The 16,913-nt window shown below is 37.1% G+C and overlaps 1 protein-coding gene across 18 annotated transcripts in view; it reads right to left on the bottom strand.

Annotated features, from left to right (window-relative positions):
* IQCH (IQ motif containing H) overlaps positions 1 to 16,913 on the bottom strand; it is a 53,923-nt gene that overhangs the window by 22,347 nt on the left and 14,663 nt on the right. For 16 of the 18 annotated variants that reach the window (XM_088172711.1, XM_088172708.1, XM_088172716.1 and 13 more), the window contains 4 exons: positions 13,669 to 13,752; positions 10,771 to 10,946; positions 7,428 to 7,700; positions 4,743 to 4,913 (listed from right to left, as the gene is read on the bottom strand). In XM_088172711.1, coding sequence (XP_088028837.1) covers positions 4,743 to 4,913; positions 7,428 to 7,700; positions 10,771 to 10,946; positions 13,669 to 13,752 — 704 coding nt within the window. The remainder of the gene's footprint in view (positions 1 to 4,742; positions 4,914 to 7,427; positions 7,701 to 10,770; positions 10,947 to 13,668; positions 13,753 to 16,913) is intronic. The other 2 variants (XM_088172715.1, XM_088172719.1) reach the window with 2 other exon arrangements.

Genomic DNA, 16,913 nt, shown 5'->3' with positions numbered 1-16,913 from the left:
CAGGTTCGAGGAATATTTCGATTATTTGGAAGAATTTTTTCAGCTCACGCTAAGAAACCTCCAGCACTGCTCCTTTCCCATCATCAATTTCCTCCTGAATTCTTTGGGCACCTTTTCTTTGCCTATTAAACACGGTATCAGTTAAAAGAAACGCTAAAATGTTGGAAGATGCATTTTCTGGGGATGTGTCAGAGTTTCTGGCCCTCTTCAGGTTGGAAAAATACCACACCTGCAATTCCACGTGCACGACCGGCTCCTTAAAAACCCCCTCCGTGGGCTCGAGGTGTTACACCAGGATTAATTAATAAAAAAAAAAAAATCGGGAAAAAAGCAGTGTTAGGAAGCTGTGCTGTGTTCAAAGGAGGTCAGAAAGGAGGGTGCTGGCAGTGGCAGGTTTCTGAAATTACATTTTTGATGGATTGGTTTTAATCCTGATCTGTTTGCAAGCACACCCTACTCTGAATTGCTGAACTCAGTAAAGGAACGAGAGGTGGAAACTCCGGGTGTGCCGTAGTGCATGGAATTCCTCCAAGCAGGACACAATCTACTCCCCACTATTCCTGATTCCCAAAATTCATCTCTTACTTAGTACAGGACTTTGAAAAGCTGACCAAAAAAAAATAAAAAAGGTTCATTGAAAGGAACATCCAGCATTTTACATTCTTATTTTGCCAACAGCCATCAATGCAAAATCCTGCGAGTGGCATCCAAACCTTGTTTTAGGGAATTCACACCAAAAGTCGTCCGGATTTGTCACCTTTTGAAAAGATTCTGATTTCCTCATTGTAAAAAATTAACTGAATTATAGCCTGAAAGGAAAAGAAACAGACACAAAATCCTCGGACTCAACTGGAGGAGTAAAACACAAACATTTTTCTAGCAAGGGCTGCACAAGTGCATTAAATCCTTTTTTTTTTTTTTCCCTGTGACAGATATTTAATAGAGAGTTTTGAAATGGTTGTGTAGCTATCACCAGTTTTAAGGGCTTATTCAGAGAGTATTTGCTGCTTTTTTTTCCTGGGTCTTGTTCTATTCCTGGATTTTCAGCTCTTGTTTATCCCATTTTTTTTTGGTCTCCAGCCTGATCTTTGTTATTTCCAGACTTGCTGCTAGATAAACTCACATCATGTTGTCGGTCCTGGTGGTTAATTAAGTCACACGGTAATAAAAGATAATTCTAAAATTAATTTCAGTAGTAATTTAATCTAGTGATTTACTACAATTCCATAGCTATACAAGAGGATGGGATCCTGCAGTTTGTATAAAAGGGAATTGTTAAAAGAACAAAAAAGGCAATGCCGACAGGAAGGTGATGTTCTCTTTGCCCTAAAAGGGAAGAGTTTTGAGAGTTTGAGTCTTAAGGAAAATATGAATATCCACATCCATTCCTTGGATGCTCTCCCAACCTCCAACAAGTCCCTCTAAGCCAGGGATTGTGGCAGCAATAATGAGAATTTCCCATGAATTTCGAGCCTCTCAGCAAGGGTTCATAAAAGTCTGGTTGAGATTTTCCAGAATCTGAGCTGCTGACTCTGAGCAGGAGTGAGATGCCCAGCTACACCATTATTAACAAGGATTATGGATATCTTTATCTAGATATTCCAAAAAGTTACTCACTTATTCTTACAGCAGCAAAACTTTCTGTGCTCTGCACGGACTGACTGAAGCTTGAATTAGTGCCTGCAGATGTAAAAAATGAATTTATTTGGTCCCTACGATCATCAATCACCCTACAAGATGCAAAGGGAGGCTCAGTATTTATTCACTATTTTGTGCACAATTAAAGGACCAGACCCTGATGATCTTTTCCACGCTGGAAAATGTCTCCACAAACAACCCCACAATGTGCAGCAGCTCTCTGGATATCGAGCCATTGGATTCTGGGCCTCAGGATGAAATTTCTCTCCTTGAGCACTGCACAGGAGGCTGATGGACTTGGAGACATTTTGCAGTTTATGAATCCAACCCTTCCTGCAGTTGCAAATTAATTGTTCAGATAACTCAGAGGCTGCATTAAGTTAACAAGGTGAAATCCATCCATAATCCTGTCGTGCATTTGGGTCTGCCCCAATGTTGTGTTTGCACTGAGGAATCTAAAATCAGCCTCATTTGTAGCTGGAATAGATTTTTACACAGTTCAGACTCACCAAGTCCATTATTTTTAATCTGTTGCCTGCTCCACGCCACTGAGGAAAATCTGGGTGGCTGTGTCTTAAACTGCTATGCAAATGATGCCATTTGTAAGTATTACCATAATTTAGTGCTTACAGTCATGTAGTCTCATTTCTAATAATTCCACCAGAATGGAGAGGCTTTTCAGTGTGCTCCTAGCCTGCAGGAGAGTCTTTCATCAAGAAGCTGAATTTCGTAATAACCTGCCAGCATCCGTTTGTGTGTGTGTGTGCCGTGACACACGCGACATCTTCATTATCAAAGGAGCCAGGTCCCCACTCTGCAGCGGGACATTAAAGCACAAACTCCTGCTTTGATGTTTAAATGTGCATCATTACAATGGTGCTTCCCTGACAAAGGAGCGTTTTAATCCTCTGCTCTCAGTGCTGAGGCCCAAGGGGAGGCTGAGATTCCTCTTTTCCAAAGAGGGTAAATGCAGAAGGCAGGGCAATTTCAGCAAAACGATCACACAAGGTGTTCAGAAAAGCAGCGAGGTCCTCGTTTTGGGAATGACAGAAAGGTTTGGATTGGGAAGGGTTTTCAGGATCGTCCCATTCCCCCCACCCCTGCCATGGCAGGGACACTTTCCAGCACCCCAGGGTGCTCCAAGCCCCAGTGACCAGCCTGGCCTTGGGATAAGGAACCCAGAGCTTCTCTGGACAACACTTGGCCAAAACCTGCTCAGTACTGGCCTGGATTTGTCTGCTGGCTCTGAGAAATGAGATCAAATTCATTATTCCATGCTAATTCCCCAACTTCCAGCTTGTGTTTATATTTAAGGGTTATTTTATGGTTGAATCCAGGCTGGAGGTAAATGGAGTAAAAAGGAAAACCAAAGGAAGTCAGGGCTCACCGTGTCCTTTATGCAGAAACGCTTGGGAAAAGAATTTAAAAGGCAAAGAAACAGAGGATGTCACTGATATCCAGCAAAGAACTGGAGCTGGTGACTCCTGATTCTGTCCTCAGGTGCTGGGAGCAGCACCTGGACACATCCTGAGCTTTTTGTGTCCCACTGGGGTGGATTTTCAGGGCTCTGCTTCTTCCTGCCTGACTGAGGAATTATCCCTTCAGCTTTAGATCAGGAGCTGTGCTTTATAATGGGGAATTATTTTGTATCTGTCAAATGCAGCAGAACTGTAATCAGCCCAATTTGAAATTTCAATATACAATATAATTCAATCAGCCCCAAATTTCAAACCCATTTTGATTGAATTAAAAAAAAATCAGAGGAGCTATAACGAGTAGTTTATGTAAATTAAACCATTTTTCTGGATACATTCCTTCTGGCTTTAAAACCATTACATTAGGAATGAATTTGGCAAGATATACAGAAATATCAAATGCTTATTGAAATTAACACATTTAAATACCAATGAATATTTAAACTACAAATAGTTCTTGGAATGCCAAAATAATGAAATGTGGTTTCAGATGGATTTTTCTGCAGTTCAAATGGATCATCTTCCAGCCTCTCAATCCTGGGCATTCTTAGGAACCCAGGAGTGCCTGAGTTCATGCTCTAATGTTCGATTTTTATAGGTGGCTCTCCTTAGCTAAAGACCCCCGGTAATGAAAATTACAGCAGTTTAATGATCACCTCGAGTGTTGTCTCACACAGGTTTAAAAGTTATTAGTGAGGCAAAACATGCAGGAAAAATAAACCATAGAAAAACCAGTGAAAAAGCAATCAGTTGGTATGATTTCAGATTAGTGCTGTTCAGATGTTTTAATCCCAATCCCAATTAATCATTGTTTCAAGAAATCCAAATTTCCATGTAGAGATTAGGCTGTGCTGCCTATAAACTTTCCTTTGTATGTCCTCACTTCAGCTAAAACAAAAAGAACAAAATTTCTACAAAAAGTGTGTAAAAGCTGCCCATTATTGCACAGGAAGTGTCACTACACACCTCATTCCACAGCTGGAATGATTTTGGAATATTTGCCTGTTTTATTTGAATTACTGCTGCCTATTGCTTTGTGGGCTGTGATATCAAATGAAGGATGGGGGAGGAGATTTAGGAAGGAATTGAGGAGAAGGAAAGAATTGAGGAAAAGGAAAGAATTGAGGAAGGATTTAGGAGAAGAGATTGAGGAAAAGGAAAGAATTGAGGAAGGATTTAGGAAAAGGAAAGAATTGAGGAAGGATTTAGGAGAAGGAATTTAGGAAAAGGAATTTAGGAAGGATTCAGGAGAAGGAATTGGGGAAAAGGAAAGAACTGAGGAAGGATTTAGGAGGAGGAAAGAATTGAGGAAGGATTCAGGAGAAGGAAAGAATTGAGGAAGGATTTAGGAGAAGAATTGGGGAAGGATTTAGGAGAAGGAATTTAGGAAAAGGAATTTAGGAAGGATTTAGGAGAAGAGATTGAGGAAAAGGAAAGAATTGAGGAAGGACTCAGGAGAAGGAACTGAGGAAAAGAAAAGAATTTAGGAAGGATTTAGAAGAAGGAATTTAGGGAAAGGAAAGAATTGAGGAAGGACTCAGGAGAAGGGATTCACAAGCAGGAGGAACCTCAGGGGAACATTCACGAGCCAAGCCAACAAAGCTGGGATTTTGTCACTTTGTCACTCACCCGAGCCCTGCCCACGCCGGGAACGTGTCCCTGGATGCAGGGGTAGCATTCCAGGTGGGAAATGACGTCACAGAAGGCGGTGCCATCTCCTCCCCTCTCACCGTCCACCTTGAAGAGCCAGCGCTGCACCCCCAAATTGTCCAGGACCAGGCGGCTCAGGGCTCGCAGCAGCTGCGGGACAGGGACACAAAATCCTTTGCACTGCGACACCACCAAAAGACTCCGGAGCTCCCAAATATTTGGGCTTGACATTTATTTTTTCTAATTATATATATATATTTTATATATATATATATATACACACACATACATACATATATATATATACACATATAATATATATACACACATACATACAATAGATATTGTTATTATATATTATATATAAAATTTTATATTATGTATTATAGATGCATTGTTATTATATTGTATTATATTAAATTATAGATATATTTGTAAATATATATGAATATTTCATTTTCGCAGAGGTGTTTGTGATCTTTGGGTATGGATTGAAAAAAACCTTTGAAGACTCCATAGCCTTCATTCCTGTTTAGGAATTTGCCTGCCCAGGTGGTTTTGGGGTTTGGTTTTTTTGGTTGTTCTTTTTTTAAATATGGTTTTATTTTCTCTAAATATGATTTTATTTTCTCAGAGCTGTTGGTGCTATTTAAGTATGGATTGAAAGCCACCTTTGAAGCCTCCATCCTTATTTTCTGCAGAGGAATTTGCCTGCCCAGGTGTTTTTTTATTTTATTTTTTTGGGTTTTGTTTTGTTTTTGTCTGATGTTTTGGATCACCAGAACTGCTCCATAAACATTTGTGACACCGTGGCATGGACCATTTATAGAAACAGCCCCCAACAGCTGGGAAATTTTCCTACAGGAGAGAACATTCCATGGTTATAAATGCACGGAGGAGGTACCAGGCTGCCTTTCTAAAAAATGCTAATTATTTATTTGTGTATGTACACAGATTTAAATAGCTTTCAAATGCCTTTTGCCCAGCTGCTGCAGGATGCAATTAGCTTCTAAGAAACTGCAAATGACTTTGAACCTGCTAGAAAAAAAAAAAAAAAAAGTATTCTCAGATCTTGTTGCCTTGGCTGGAGTCTTCTACATTTTACAGAGTAATTTGAGGGATTCTTGTTTCTTTTTTTTTTTTTTTTTTTTTTTTTAAAGATTGACCTAAAATACAATTACATGTGTTCCATTTGTGGCTTTTGAGAAGCACATAAATGTGTTTTTCTTGAGGGCTCCCCCTACAGTAATGAAAAGGATCAATAATCCTGTAAGGACTGTACCAATCACAAAGAATTATGTGCTATCTTTAAGTGAAAATTGAATTGTGCTTTACCATGGTGTCACCTCACTTTGATTATTTAACCTAAAATGTCAATATTTCATACAAGCAAAACAACAGAAGGAGAAATTCCATAACCCTGTGGGATGAACCAGGAGTATTGTTAAATAATTTACATGAATCAAATAAATCAAACAGCTGTTTTGCAGGTCATTGATCATATATTTATTTCATCTACTGCAGAAGTTGCAATGGATTTGTGTAGCTTAAATTGTTCAGTGCTAAAGGTGATTAATAAAAACCAAAGCAATGTGAAAAGGCTCTTGTAGAAGCAGAAGCACCTACAAAAAAAAAAACCCTCAGCAATGATTATTTCCCTGAATGAGAAGTAACACCACCATAAAAATGTTTTGTTTTTTTTAAAAAATAAATGCTTAGCTCACTGTAAATTACAAAATCAGCTTAAAGAATAAAATACTGAGGAACTGGCTGCAAAATGAACATGAAAATGATCACAATTGTGATTTTAGTTCAGTAGGATTTTGTTATTTTCCTCCAGGTCATGCCAACAAGAGAGATGAATTCAGCACAGGCCGAGCTGGGGACAAGGTAAAACTGCAAAGATGCTCAGTGAACCTCAGCTGGAGCAGGATTGGAGATTTAGATTCACATTTCTGCCCATTAAAACAAAGGTTTTTGCAAAATGTGCATCTTCAGTCACTGCTAAAATGGATTCATTTCATGGGGAAGCAGCACAAGATGTCTCAAATATTGGATCAAACCCTTAAATATCCTCAAACCCATGAAGAATCCCAAGGTAATTGTGATCCTTCCTGCCTTGGGCACAAACTGCATTTAACTGAGCCAAAAAAGGACCCAACCTCACCCAAAACTTGATCAAATCAATGAGGGTTTGGGAGTTAGTCTTGGAAAAATAACCCAACATCCAAAAAAAAACTGCTGTGACTGTCCAAGTTCAGTGAAAAGGGAAAAAAAATAGCAAAAAGAACAACAGAGCCTCAAGCAAAGCCCCTAAATGTGCCACAGAGTTTGATAAAAATCGAATTTCAGGCAATAAACTGTAGGTTTAATATTTATAATATAAAAATGTTATTCATTGATGAGGGTCTAATCAATGGAATTATTGGAATGACACAAATGTCCATCCCATCAGCTCACCTGCTCCTTGCTGTGACTGTCAAAGTTCAGTGAAAAAAGAAAAAAATGGGAAAAAGAACAACAAGGCTTTGAGCAAAGCCCCTAAATGTGCCACAAAGTTTGATAAAAATCAAATCTCAGTGAAGCCACTGTAGGTTTTATATCTACAATATAAAATTGAGGTCTCATCAATGGAATTATTGGAATGACACAAACTCAGCTCACCTGCTCCCTGCTGTGGATGTCCCACTCTCCAGGAGGGGTTGGCACCCCAGCACTGGCAAAGATTCTCTTGCTGCCAGACTTGGTGCTGTAGAGCTGAGCCACTGCTGGCTCTGAGCCCAAAAAAGGCACCTGGAGCTCATCAGCCACAGCCAAATCATCCAAATGGGGAACTCCCCCAACCATGTAGGCATCCCTGCCCTGCAGCAGAGCCTGCAGCCTCTGCATTGTCCTGGGGCTGTACCTGAGCAGTGTGGCCAGGCACATGTGATGCTCCTGGAAAAAGAAAATATTTATTTTTATGAAAAGTGTTGTGTTTTTTGGTTTTTTGTTTGGTTTTTTTTTTTTTTATTTCCCCCTAATTCCTAATGTTGCCCACAATAAATACATTATTAATAGCAGGTTGGGTTATGACCTAATCCTGTAGTTTAGCAGTTTAAATTGATAAAAGCTGTTGGGGTGAGGCTCCATAATCGTGCACATCTTTAGTGGGTTGGAAATGGCCTCATTGGGAATAGAACTAATTACTGCACATCTGTATTTATTTGATCCATGTGGAATTATCCTTCTGTCAGTCTGCACAGAGGCTGGTGGCCTTTGGATAATAGTGATTCATCTCAGCAACACTCCTGGCATGGTTTAACTCCAGAGCTCCTAAAAATCAATAAAAAAAATGAAGATTTCCCCCCCTCCTCCCTATAGCAGGGAATGTATTTCACATACAGTTCAGTGGTATTTGAAGGGATTCTCTGAGAATAAAGCACTTTGATTTACAAAAGCTTGTGGTGCTTACATTAAATTACTGGGGATGCACTTTTCCATTGCACAGGAGCTCTGATGGCTGATTAAAGGACCACTGAAGGAGAGGGGAACAGTTTTTTAATCGTTTTGGTTTTTTTTTTTTTTTTGCTTAAAATACAAAGGTTCCAACTTTTTGGAAGGAATTTCTTATTTCTTCCCCCAAAAAGAAATTCCCCATTGCTGAATAAGCAGCTCATGACATCCTGTAAACTCTGAATTTAAATTAAGAATATCACTCATGGCAGGTGAAACCTCCAAAATGTTTTAAACGACATATCCCATGCATGGCCTGCATATATTCCAATTATTTTCCCCAAAAATCTACTGAGGATGAGACAGGGATGGAGAAATCCACTGTAATAAATTATCATGAACAAATCATAATCCCAAGAAGAAGAAGAAAATCATCTTCCTATTGAGATTTCATCTCATTTAGGCCTCAGGAAAGCATCCCTATATTTTCAGGATAATGGAAACCCTGGTTTTGCCAAGGATTTCCAGCACTGAAGAAAACAGAATATTTTTTCCTTCCAAATCCTGGATGTTCATTGCCAGGGACTGAAGCAGAAATCCTGATTTCCTTGCTTGGATAGGGAAGATGAGGCTGGAAAAGAACACAAGGAATCCCCCCCCTTTCTATCAATACCATGACATTTCTCCCACCAAACACAGCTCCAAAAAAAAAATGCCCAAATCTCTCTGTAAAGGAGGTGGTCACCCTGCAAGGACAGCAGGAATGGGACACACTCCAAAGTTCCAGCAGAAAATAAAAAAAAAGAAAATTACAGAAGTTGAAAGATGAAGAGCAAACAAGATACCTGGAGCCCTTGCATCAGATTTAAAATTGTGATCCATGGATTCCCTTCAGCTGAGCCCTGCTCTCATTCCACAGTTCTGGATGGAACAGGAACAATTCCCAGCCTGAGAGGGGTTGTAGGGAGGAGCTGGGCTTTGTGTCCCTCAAAAAGTGGATTTTACAGTTCATTAAAGAGGTCAGGCTGTAAAAGCTGCTTCAGTTCTGCTTTTTGGGAGTGCTAGAGCTGCCAGGATATATGGAAATGTGAGAGAAAAGCAGAACTGAGAGATTCCAGCAGGAACTGGGCATATGGGATCAACCAAAACTCTCAAAACCTGTTGATTTTTGTTTTGTTTTGAGTTTCCCCAAGATCCCAGCTCTGACCTTGGCACTGGGATCAGCAGGAGAGCAAAGCTGGGAACACCCCAAGTGCAGGATCAGGGCCAGCTCTGCCTTTTCCAAACCTTCTCCCCTCCCCTCCAGGTTCAATCAGAACAGCTGGGAAAATGTGCAAAGGCTGATTGGTGCCTCTGGAATTGCTAAAAGGAGCCCTCTGAAGTGGCCTTTGAGCCACACTTTCATTGATTGGGAATAAATTTTGATCCATTAGGTGCAATAAAAGCTTTTTATTCAATAAACCACAAGAAAGACCCTTTAAAAGAACCTATAAAGCTCAAAGCCTTGCACAGCTCCAATTGTCACTGAGGCCACGAGCAGTTCTGAGCAGATTCCTCTCCACACAAAGGATCTATTAATAAAATTATTATCTTATTAATAAAATGATGAATTATTAATCGTAAAGAACACATGTTTAATGAAAACAAGGTAGATTTTGCCTATTTACAGATGCATGGCACTAAAGAGCCATGGGTTACCTCAAACCTAAAATCTGGTATTTCCCATTCTCCTGGGAGTTACTGTTGGAAAAATAACCCAGCATCCAGAGAAAAAAAAAAAAAAAACAAACCTGCTCTGCTTGTCAAAGTGCAATTTAAAAAGACAAAAACAGCAAAAGCAGCAGCAGGGCTTCAAGCAAAGCCCCTAAATGTGCCACAGAGTTTGATCAAAATCAAATCTCAGGCAAGACACTGTAGGTTTAATATTTAGAATATAAAACTATTATTCACTGTGAAAAGTCTCCACTGCACTGTAATTTTCAGAAACACTGTACACACTGTACATTAATTAGAACATGTTTTAGCACGTGGATTTAAACCTGACCTGACAGGTTTGGAACTAATATTCCCTCTATTATTAATTATTATTCTGGAACGATCACTTTTATGTGATTGGAGCTAATATTTATGTATTATTCTGATGTGAAACTCGTATTTCTGTATTATGACCTAAGTTTGGTTTAAGCCTTGTTCTTTCAGGAGCTCTGCACTGGAATCCTTCAAACACAGGAATGATTGAATGCTGGGCTAGGCAGGGATAAAATTTTGAATAATAAGAATGGTTTATTGCTATGATTTGCTTAGAGATATAAATCTATCAAGTTGCCAGTCCCAAGCACAGAGTCAGAAGGGACAAGAGCCTACAAAGAGCCAATCTAGGACCATCTCAAGCAAGTCTATAAAGCTAAACCAGGATATTTATTTCCAATGCTCTAACTAGTAGCCTAATCAGTAAATCCCTTAAACTTGCAATAATATTTCACTGATGTGAACCAGAGCGTTGCAAGTTATAAAATTTCCAATTTAATTTTACTGCATCCCTCAAGCTGTAGTAATTAGAAGACAAACTCACAGGGAAGCTGTTTATAGCTTCAGGGGTGAGAATTTTGAACCTGTCCTGCAGGTCAGCCATGTCCTCAGGGTTCCCAGATCTAACAGCTGCCTGCAGACCCAGGAGTTTATTGTAATATTGCACCAACTCCTCACTCAGAGCAAGGGGGCAGATGTAGATGACGTCCACGTTGGCATCTGAAACAAAAAAAAAAAAGGGAGGAGGGGGGGGGGCAGTGCTGGGAGAAAGGTACAACATTCCCAGCAGCAATGCCAGCCTTTCCCCCACACCCTCTGCTCAACAACAGAATGAACTAATAAAAACGAATTTAAAAAAAAAAAAACAAACAAACAAAAAAAAAAAACCAAAAAACACACACACACAAAAAAACCCCCAAAAAACAAAAATAAACAAAAAAAAACCCCAAAAAACCGAAAAAAAAAAAAAAACCAACCAAAAAAACCCCCAAAAACCACCCCAAACCAAAACCCAAAAAAACCCCCAAAAAACATTTACTGGGAATAAATAATGAGGTTTAATTCCCAAATCTTAGTGGGTTTTTTTTTTGCTGTTTCTCTGCAGACAGGTCAGCAGCTTCCTGGGATTCAATGTACACAACATATTGGGGGCAGCATTTGGGAAGTGGTGCAAGGGGGATTTGGGAGCTCCCACTCCCATTAACATCAATGAGAATTGAAATGCTTTAAAAAAAAAAAAAAAATAAATATATCCCATTAATGCCAATAAATTATAAAACCGAGCCATTGAGTTGAGAAAGCTGAGGAAATTGCAATTTTTTACGCTGCCTGGATTTTCCATGGGCTGTCCCCCACAAAAGCTCACGGTGGGGGTATCATGAATAACCATTGCTGGGCAGGGCAAGCACGGTGAAAATCTGATTTTCCTCCTGGAAAACAACTCAGGATCAAGGGCTGTGTCCAAACAGAAGAACAATCTGTAATACAGGCAGCTTTGGAACATTTGAATCACTTTGTTCTGCTCAAATATTAAGAGATGAGTTAATGAATTAATGGGCCTTGAAGCATCAAAGAGCACGCTGAGATTTTGATCCAAATTAAGTGGGAAGACTTTGATTGTTTTTATTTATTGTGCCAGGGATAACTGCAATTCCATGGAATGATAAAGAATAAAGAATCCCTGAGCCAAAATGTTGGGAAGGAAGAATTTGATCTCATTTTGCTTGATTTTTTGTTTTGTCAGAGCTGCAAGGGAAATAATTCACATTAAAAAAAAAAGTGAGGGTAAAACTCACCTGAGGCATTAAAATACCACAGAAACCACAAGCAGAGTTTTTATATAATTATTTACCAGATAACTTTGCAAAATAACTCATGGAAGAGTTCAGCACCATTCAGCAGTTAAAAAAAAAAAAAAAAAAAAAAGAAAAAAAGAAAAAAATGACAACTCAAGTGAATTTGGGGGAATAAAAAACTGCAGAACATTTTACTGCTGCCCTGTAAAGAGAGAGAAAATCAGAAAATTTCTTTAGGACACAGTGGGGTTCCAGGGACAGCTTAACTCACAGGAAATCCTCTGCTTTTCTTAAAAAAAAATCAAACCAAAATGGAAAATATCAGTGCTGCTCTGCCAGGCACAGGTAAAGAACCTGATCTAGTTCATAATTTAATTAATATTTCATTAGTTTGTATCTTCCTCGTGGTCTGTTTTTACAGCAGAACCAATTTTCACGTTCAGACATGAGGAAAAAAACCAAAAAAAATTCTGTTCACTGTGTGAGTTTGTCCCTTTAAGTTTCTATTATTTAAAAGCCAAAAAAAAAAAAAACCAGGTTGAAAAATGAAAAAAAAAAATAAAACAGTAAAAAAAACAAAAAAACCCCCAATATTAGTGCTTAGATAATACAGAAAGGCAATTCCATTATTATTTTAGGCAACTGTAAATTTCTGGATCTAACATCTTTTTTTTCCAAACTTACTAAATGGCATTTAGAAAATAATCCTGATCCTGTAATAAACGTGAATCATGTAAAAAATGTCATTCCAGGGAGCCAATGAAATGATTCACTGCTAAATAAAACCATTCCCTGCTTTGCTTAAAACAAGCTTATCAGGTGAAAAAAAAAAAAAATTAAATAGATGCCTTTTGCCTCATTTGCTTTAAAATTTTGATTTAATTTAATTGAATTTGCCAGGAGTTCCCTCATTTTGAACATTTTGTGGTGCTCAGCAGGTGCCAGGCTGAGGCTGCTCCACCTCAGCACACAGGCCCAAGGAAGCAGCAGGATTTTTTTTTTTTATTTTTTAATTTTTATTTATTTTTTTTTTTAAATGGATAACATGGTCGGGAAATGGCACAATTCCTTCTCAGCTTCTCTGTGCTCTGTATTTAATATATGAATTTAATAGAATTGAATTTCATAGATTTAATAGATTTAATAGAATTAATATATTTAATATATTTAATATACTCAATATAGGTAATATAGTTAATGTTTAATATATTCTATATATTTTAAATGTTTCATCTATTTAATATATTCAATATAGTTAATATAGGTAATATAGTTAATATATTCAATATATTTAATATAGTTAATATGTTTAATATATTCAATATATTTTAAATGTTTAATATATTGAATATATTCAATAGATTTAATAGATTTAATACATTCAATATATTTAATACATTCAATATATTTAATATATTGAATATAGTTAATATGTTTAATATATTAAATATATCTAATATAGTTAACAGATTCAATATATTTAATATAATCATTATATTGAATATATTGAATATATTGAATATATTGAATATATTCAATATATTCAATATATTCAATATATTCAATATATTCAATATTTAATTAAAATAATAAAAAAATGAAGTGTTTGTGTTTAGTTTCAGTCCCAGCTGGGGGTGATCACATACCCAGGATGTCACAGAGCCTCCCCATCTGCAGGTTCTGCTGGAGACCAAGGTCAGGGATGTGCTCACGGATTTCTTGGGAATATCCTGGAAAATAAGGAAAAGCCACCCCCCCACTCTCAAACTGCAGGCAAAAAAAACACCTGGTACAGATTTGGGGGAGGAGGGGGGAAAAAAAAAAAAAAAATCAGATTTTTGGATGCAAAAAAAGCTTAAAAAAATCCTCCTTATTTTGAATTTCACAGCACTCATTGCAGCATTTTTCTGAATTTACTTTTATTACTGATGTAACTTCGTGTTTTTCTCTCATTTTAAATACAGACCTGAATATTCCAGCCCTACAGATTTTTCTAATTTAACCACGCAGACCATTTTGTTGAGAGCCTTTCATGTTGCTGGATAATTTTTTTTTTTTTTTTTTTTTTTAAATACTGAGGAAAGAAAAAAAAAAAAAAAATTAAAAAAAATAAATAAATGACACCATCATTAAGCAAGAATCTTGGTAATTTTGTCCTTCACACAGATAAAAGGCACCAAAAGCACTTCATTAAGGAGATGTCTCAGTGCTACCTGCTCACTTTGTTGCAGAGGAAAGGTGAGTGACAAGCCTGGATTTCTCTGTTTGCAGGTCATAATTCCATGCTCATGTTCAAAAAAAAAGAAAAAAACCCCCCCCCAAAAAAAAAGAAAAAAAAAAAGAAAATAAATAAAAAAAAAACCACAGCAGGAAACCACAGCAGCACTGTAACTCTAATTTTTCAAGCCTGTAATTTTCAAATCAATGTCATTGGAAATGGTGGTGTCTGTACAAAGGGGGCCTGGCAGTGATAATAAATGTTGATTGCAACAGGATTAATCTGAATATTCAATATAAAAAAAAAAAAACTTGGCTGATCAAGGAGATCCTTCCATTTCCATGCACGTGGAAAATCATCAGGAAACTCGAGGAAAACTGAATTTGCCTCAAATGTGCTCAGTATTTCAGTGCTTTTAGAAAACAGCAAAGTGGGTATTGGAGGCTAATTACAAAGGTAATTATTCCAAGTGATCAGCATTCTAAGGTGCCCTGGCAATTGCACTCAGACCATGAGGAAATACAGAGAAATTAAAATTATCACTCGAATTTTTGGTCATTTCTTACCATTATTTATATATTGCAGTCAGCACAGTGGTAGCAGGCACTTGGAGAACTCATCTAAGTAAAATATATTAATTTTTTTTTTTTTTTTTTTTTTTACTCCTCTGATATTAAGCTAGAGTAATTAAAAAAAATTTAAATCCATTTAAATGCAGCTGATTTCCTTACCCTGGATTGTCCTCTTGAAAACATTGGGTTTAAAAAAAAAATTGGACCAAAAAAACAACATGAAAATATCACTTGGAAAAACAGAAATTATTTGAAAAGAATAACAAAGTGGCAATTAAATGAGTTAAAATTTGCATTTTGCTCTGGCTTTGCAGATCCATGTCAGCACTGTACTTTTCACAGGGAGGTTAATAAAATATATTAAGTGACAAAATATTAACTTCCCCTGGCATGACCTCATTAGATTTAATGAGGAATATTCAGGGCTGGTGAATTCTCCCACTGGACAGGATGAACCACATTTCTCCTGATAAAGTTGATTAAAGGGTTAAAAATTCCTTTTCTTCCAGTTTCAAGCAAAACTCAAGCTGAATAAATTCAATATATTGTGATCACAGCCTGCAAGGTCATCACTTCAGGTTCCTGATCCAGTTTCCAGTCTGGGTAAGAAATTCCAAATGGTGCCTGAAATTTGGGATGTGGAACACTTGGGAATGGGATTGGGTTTTTGAATTAATGACTCCAAAGTGCAGGGAAAGGCACAAAAATGCTAAAATAAGAGAAAAATTCATTCATCTCCTTTTTAACCTCAGCCATGATGACCTGACACCCTTTTAATTGAGATTTCCTTCATAAATTTTTCTCATCTCCAAGTGGCTTCTCCCAACCAAAAAAAAAAAAAAAAAAAAAACCTCAAAAATTCCCTGGAGAAAAGGAACAGCAGAGAGGGGACAGGACACAAAATCCGTGGGGCAGGGAGGAAAAAGAGCTGGGATCCCTCACCCTGTGCAGCCCAGGCACAGCTGAGAGAAATTAATACCCAAAAAATAAAGAAATATTTATTCCATAAATGAAAACTGAATTGTTCTCTCTCTCTCTCTCTTTGAGACACACTTTTGTGGCAGTAAATCTGATTGAAAAGTTCAAATTCATCTCTCCTCACTCTGCCTGCCAAAAATCCTTAAACTCTGCAATCTATTTTGGTTTTTTTTTTGTTTTTTTAGCTATGCTAAGAATTCCAAGTTTTAGGTTTGGGTGAAATAAATGGAAGCATTTGCTCCTCCCATCCCTTCTCTTGGATTATTTCCAGAAACTTGACAAGAATCTGAAACTGTTGTGAAATGAGAAATTCACTTTCCTGGCTTTATCATCATTTCTCCAATTTCACCTGCAAGGGAAGAAAAAATCAGCCTCTGCTTTGTCCCAAATGCTGAAATCAAGGACACAGAGCAGAGAATTTCAGGTTTTATTTCTGATTTACAAAACTCAATAGAGAATTCACTGAGTGTCATCAAACTTTGGTGTCTCCTTGTTCATCTGCTCTGTCTCAGGTTTTGTAGCTTAAATTTTTTTTTTATGGTTGCAAAAGGCAGTAAAAAAAATAAAAATATTGCTGAAATCAGCTGGCATTTTGCATATTTAGTCCTTTTTGATTAAGCCAAATGTTTGTTGTTTAAATTTTTCACCTTCCTCCGAGTCTATTTCAATAATTCTCAATTTTAAAATATCCAATGTGCAGGAGGCAGAATAATTAAACATACAAAATTTGGATTGTTAGATTTTAAAGGTTTTTGGCGTAGGGATTTTATGTTTTCACCTCTTAAAATTTTAAATATCAGCTGTTCTTAAAAATTAGATCAAAACAAAATTGCTCAGTGTTAATAATTTTTTGTTGCTGTTTCTCAAAAATCAGTCTAAATCTTAACATTTGAAAAGAAGAAAAACCTCCAAATATTTCCATTACATCTTAATAAACTTATCATGATTTAATCCATGTAAAATCCCTCTGGAGTACTGGAAATATCCAGATATATCTACATTTAATAAAACCAAGCAGGAATAACTTTTCCAAACAACACTTTCAAATCCCTCTTTTAATGGGAACCATTTCTATTTTTTTTCATATTTTAATCTACTTAAATAGGTTTTTTTAATTTAATTT

Source organism: Sturnus vulgaris, chromosome 13 (genome assembly GCF_052056855.1).
Source record: "Sturnus vulgaris isolate bStuVul1 chromosome 13, bStuVul1.hap1, whole genome shotgun sequence".
Lineage (NCBI taxonomy): Eukaryota > Metazoa > Chordata > Aves > Passeriformes > Sturnidae > Sturnus > Sturnus vulgaris.
The sequence above is the reverse complement of the archived record's forward strand: the minus strand, read 5'-3'. Positions and strand labels throughout refer to the sequence as shown.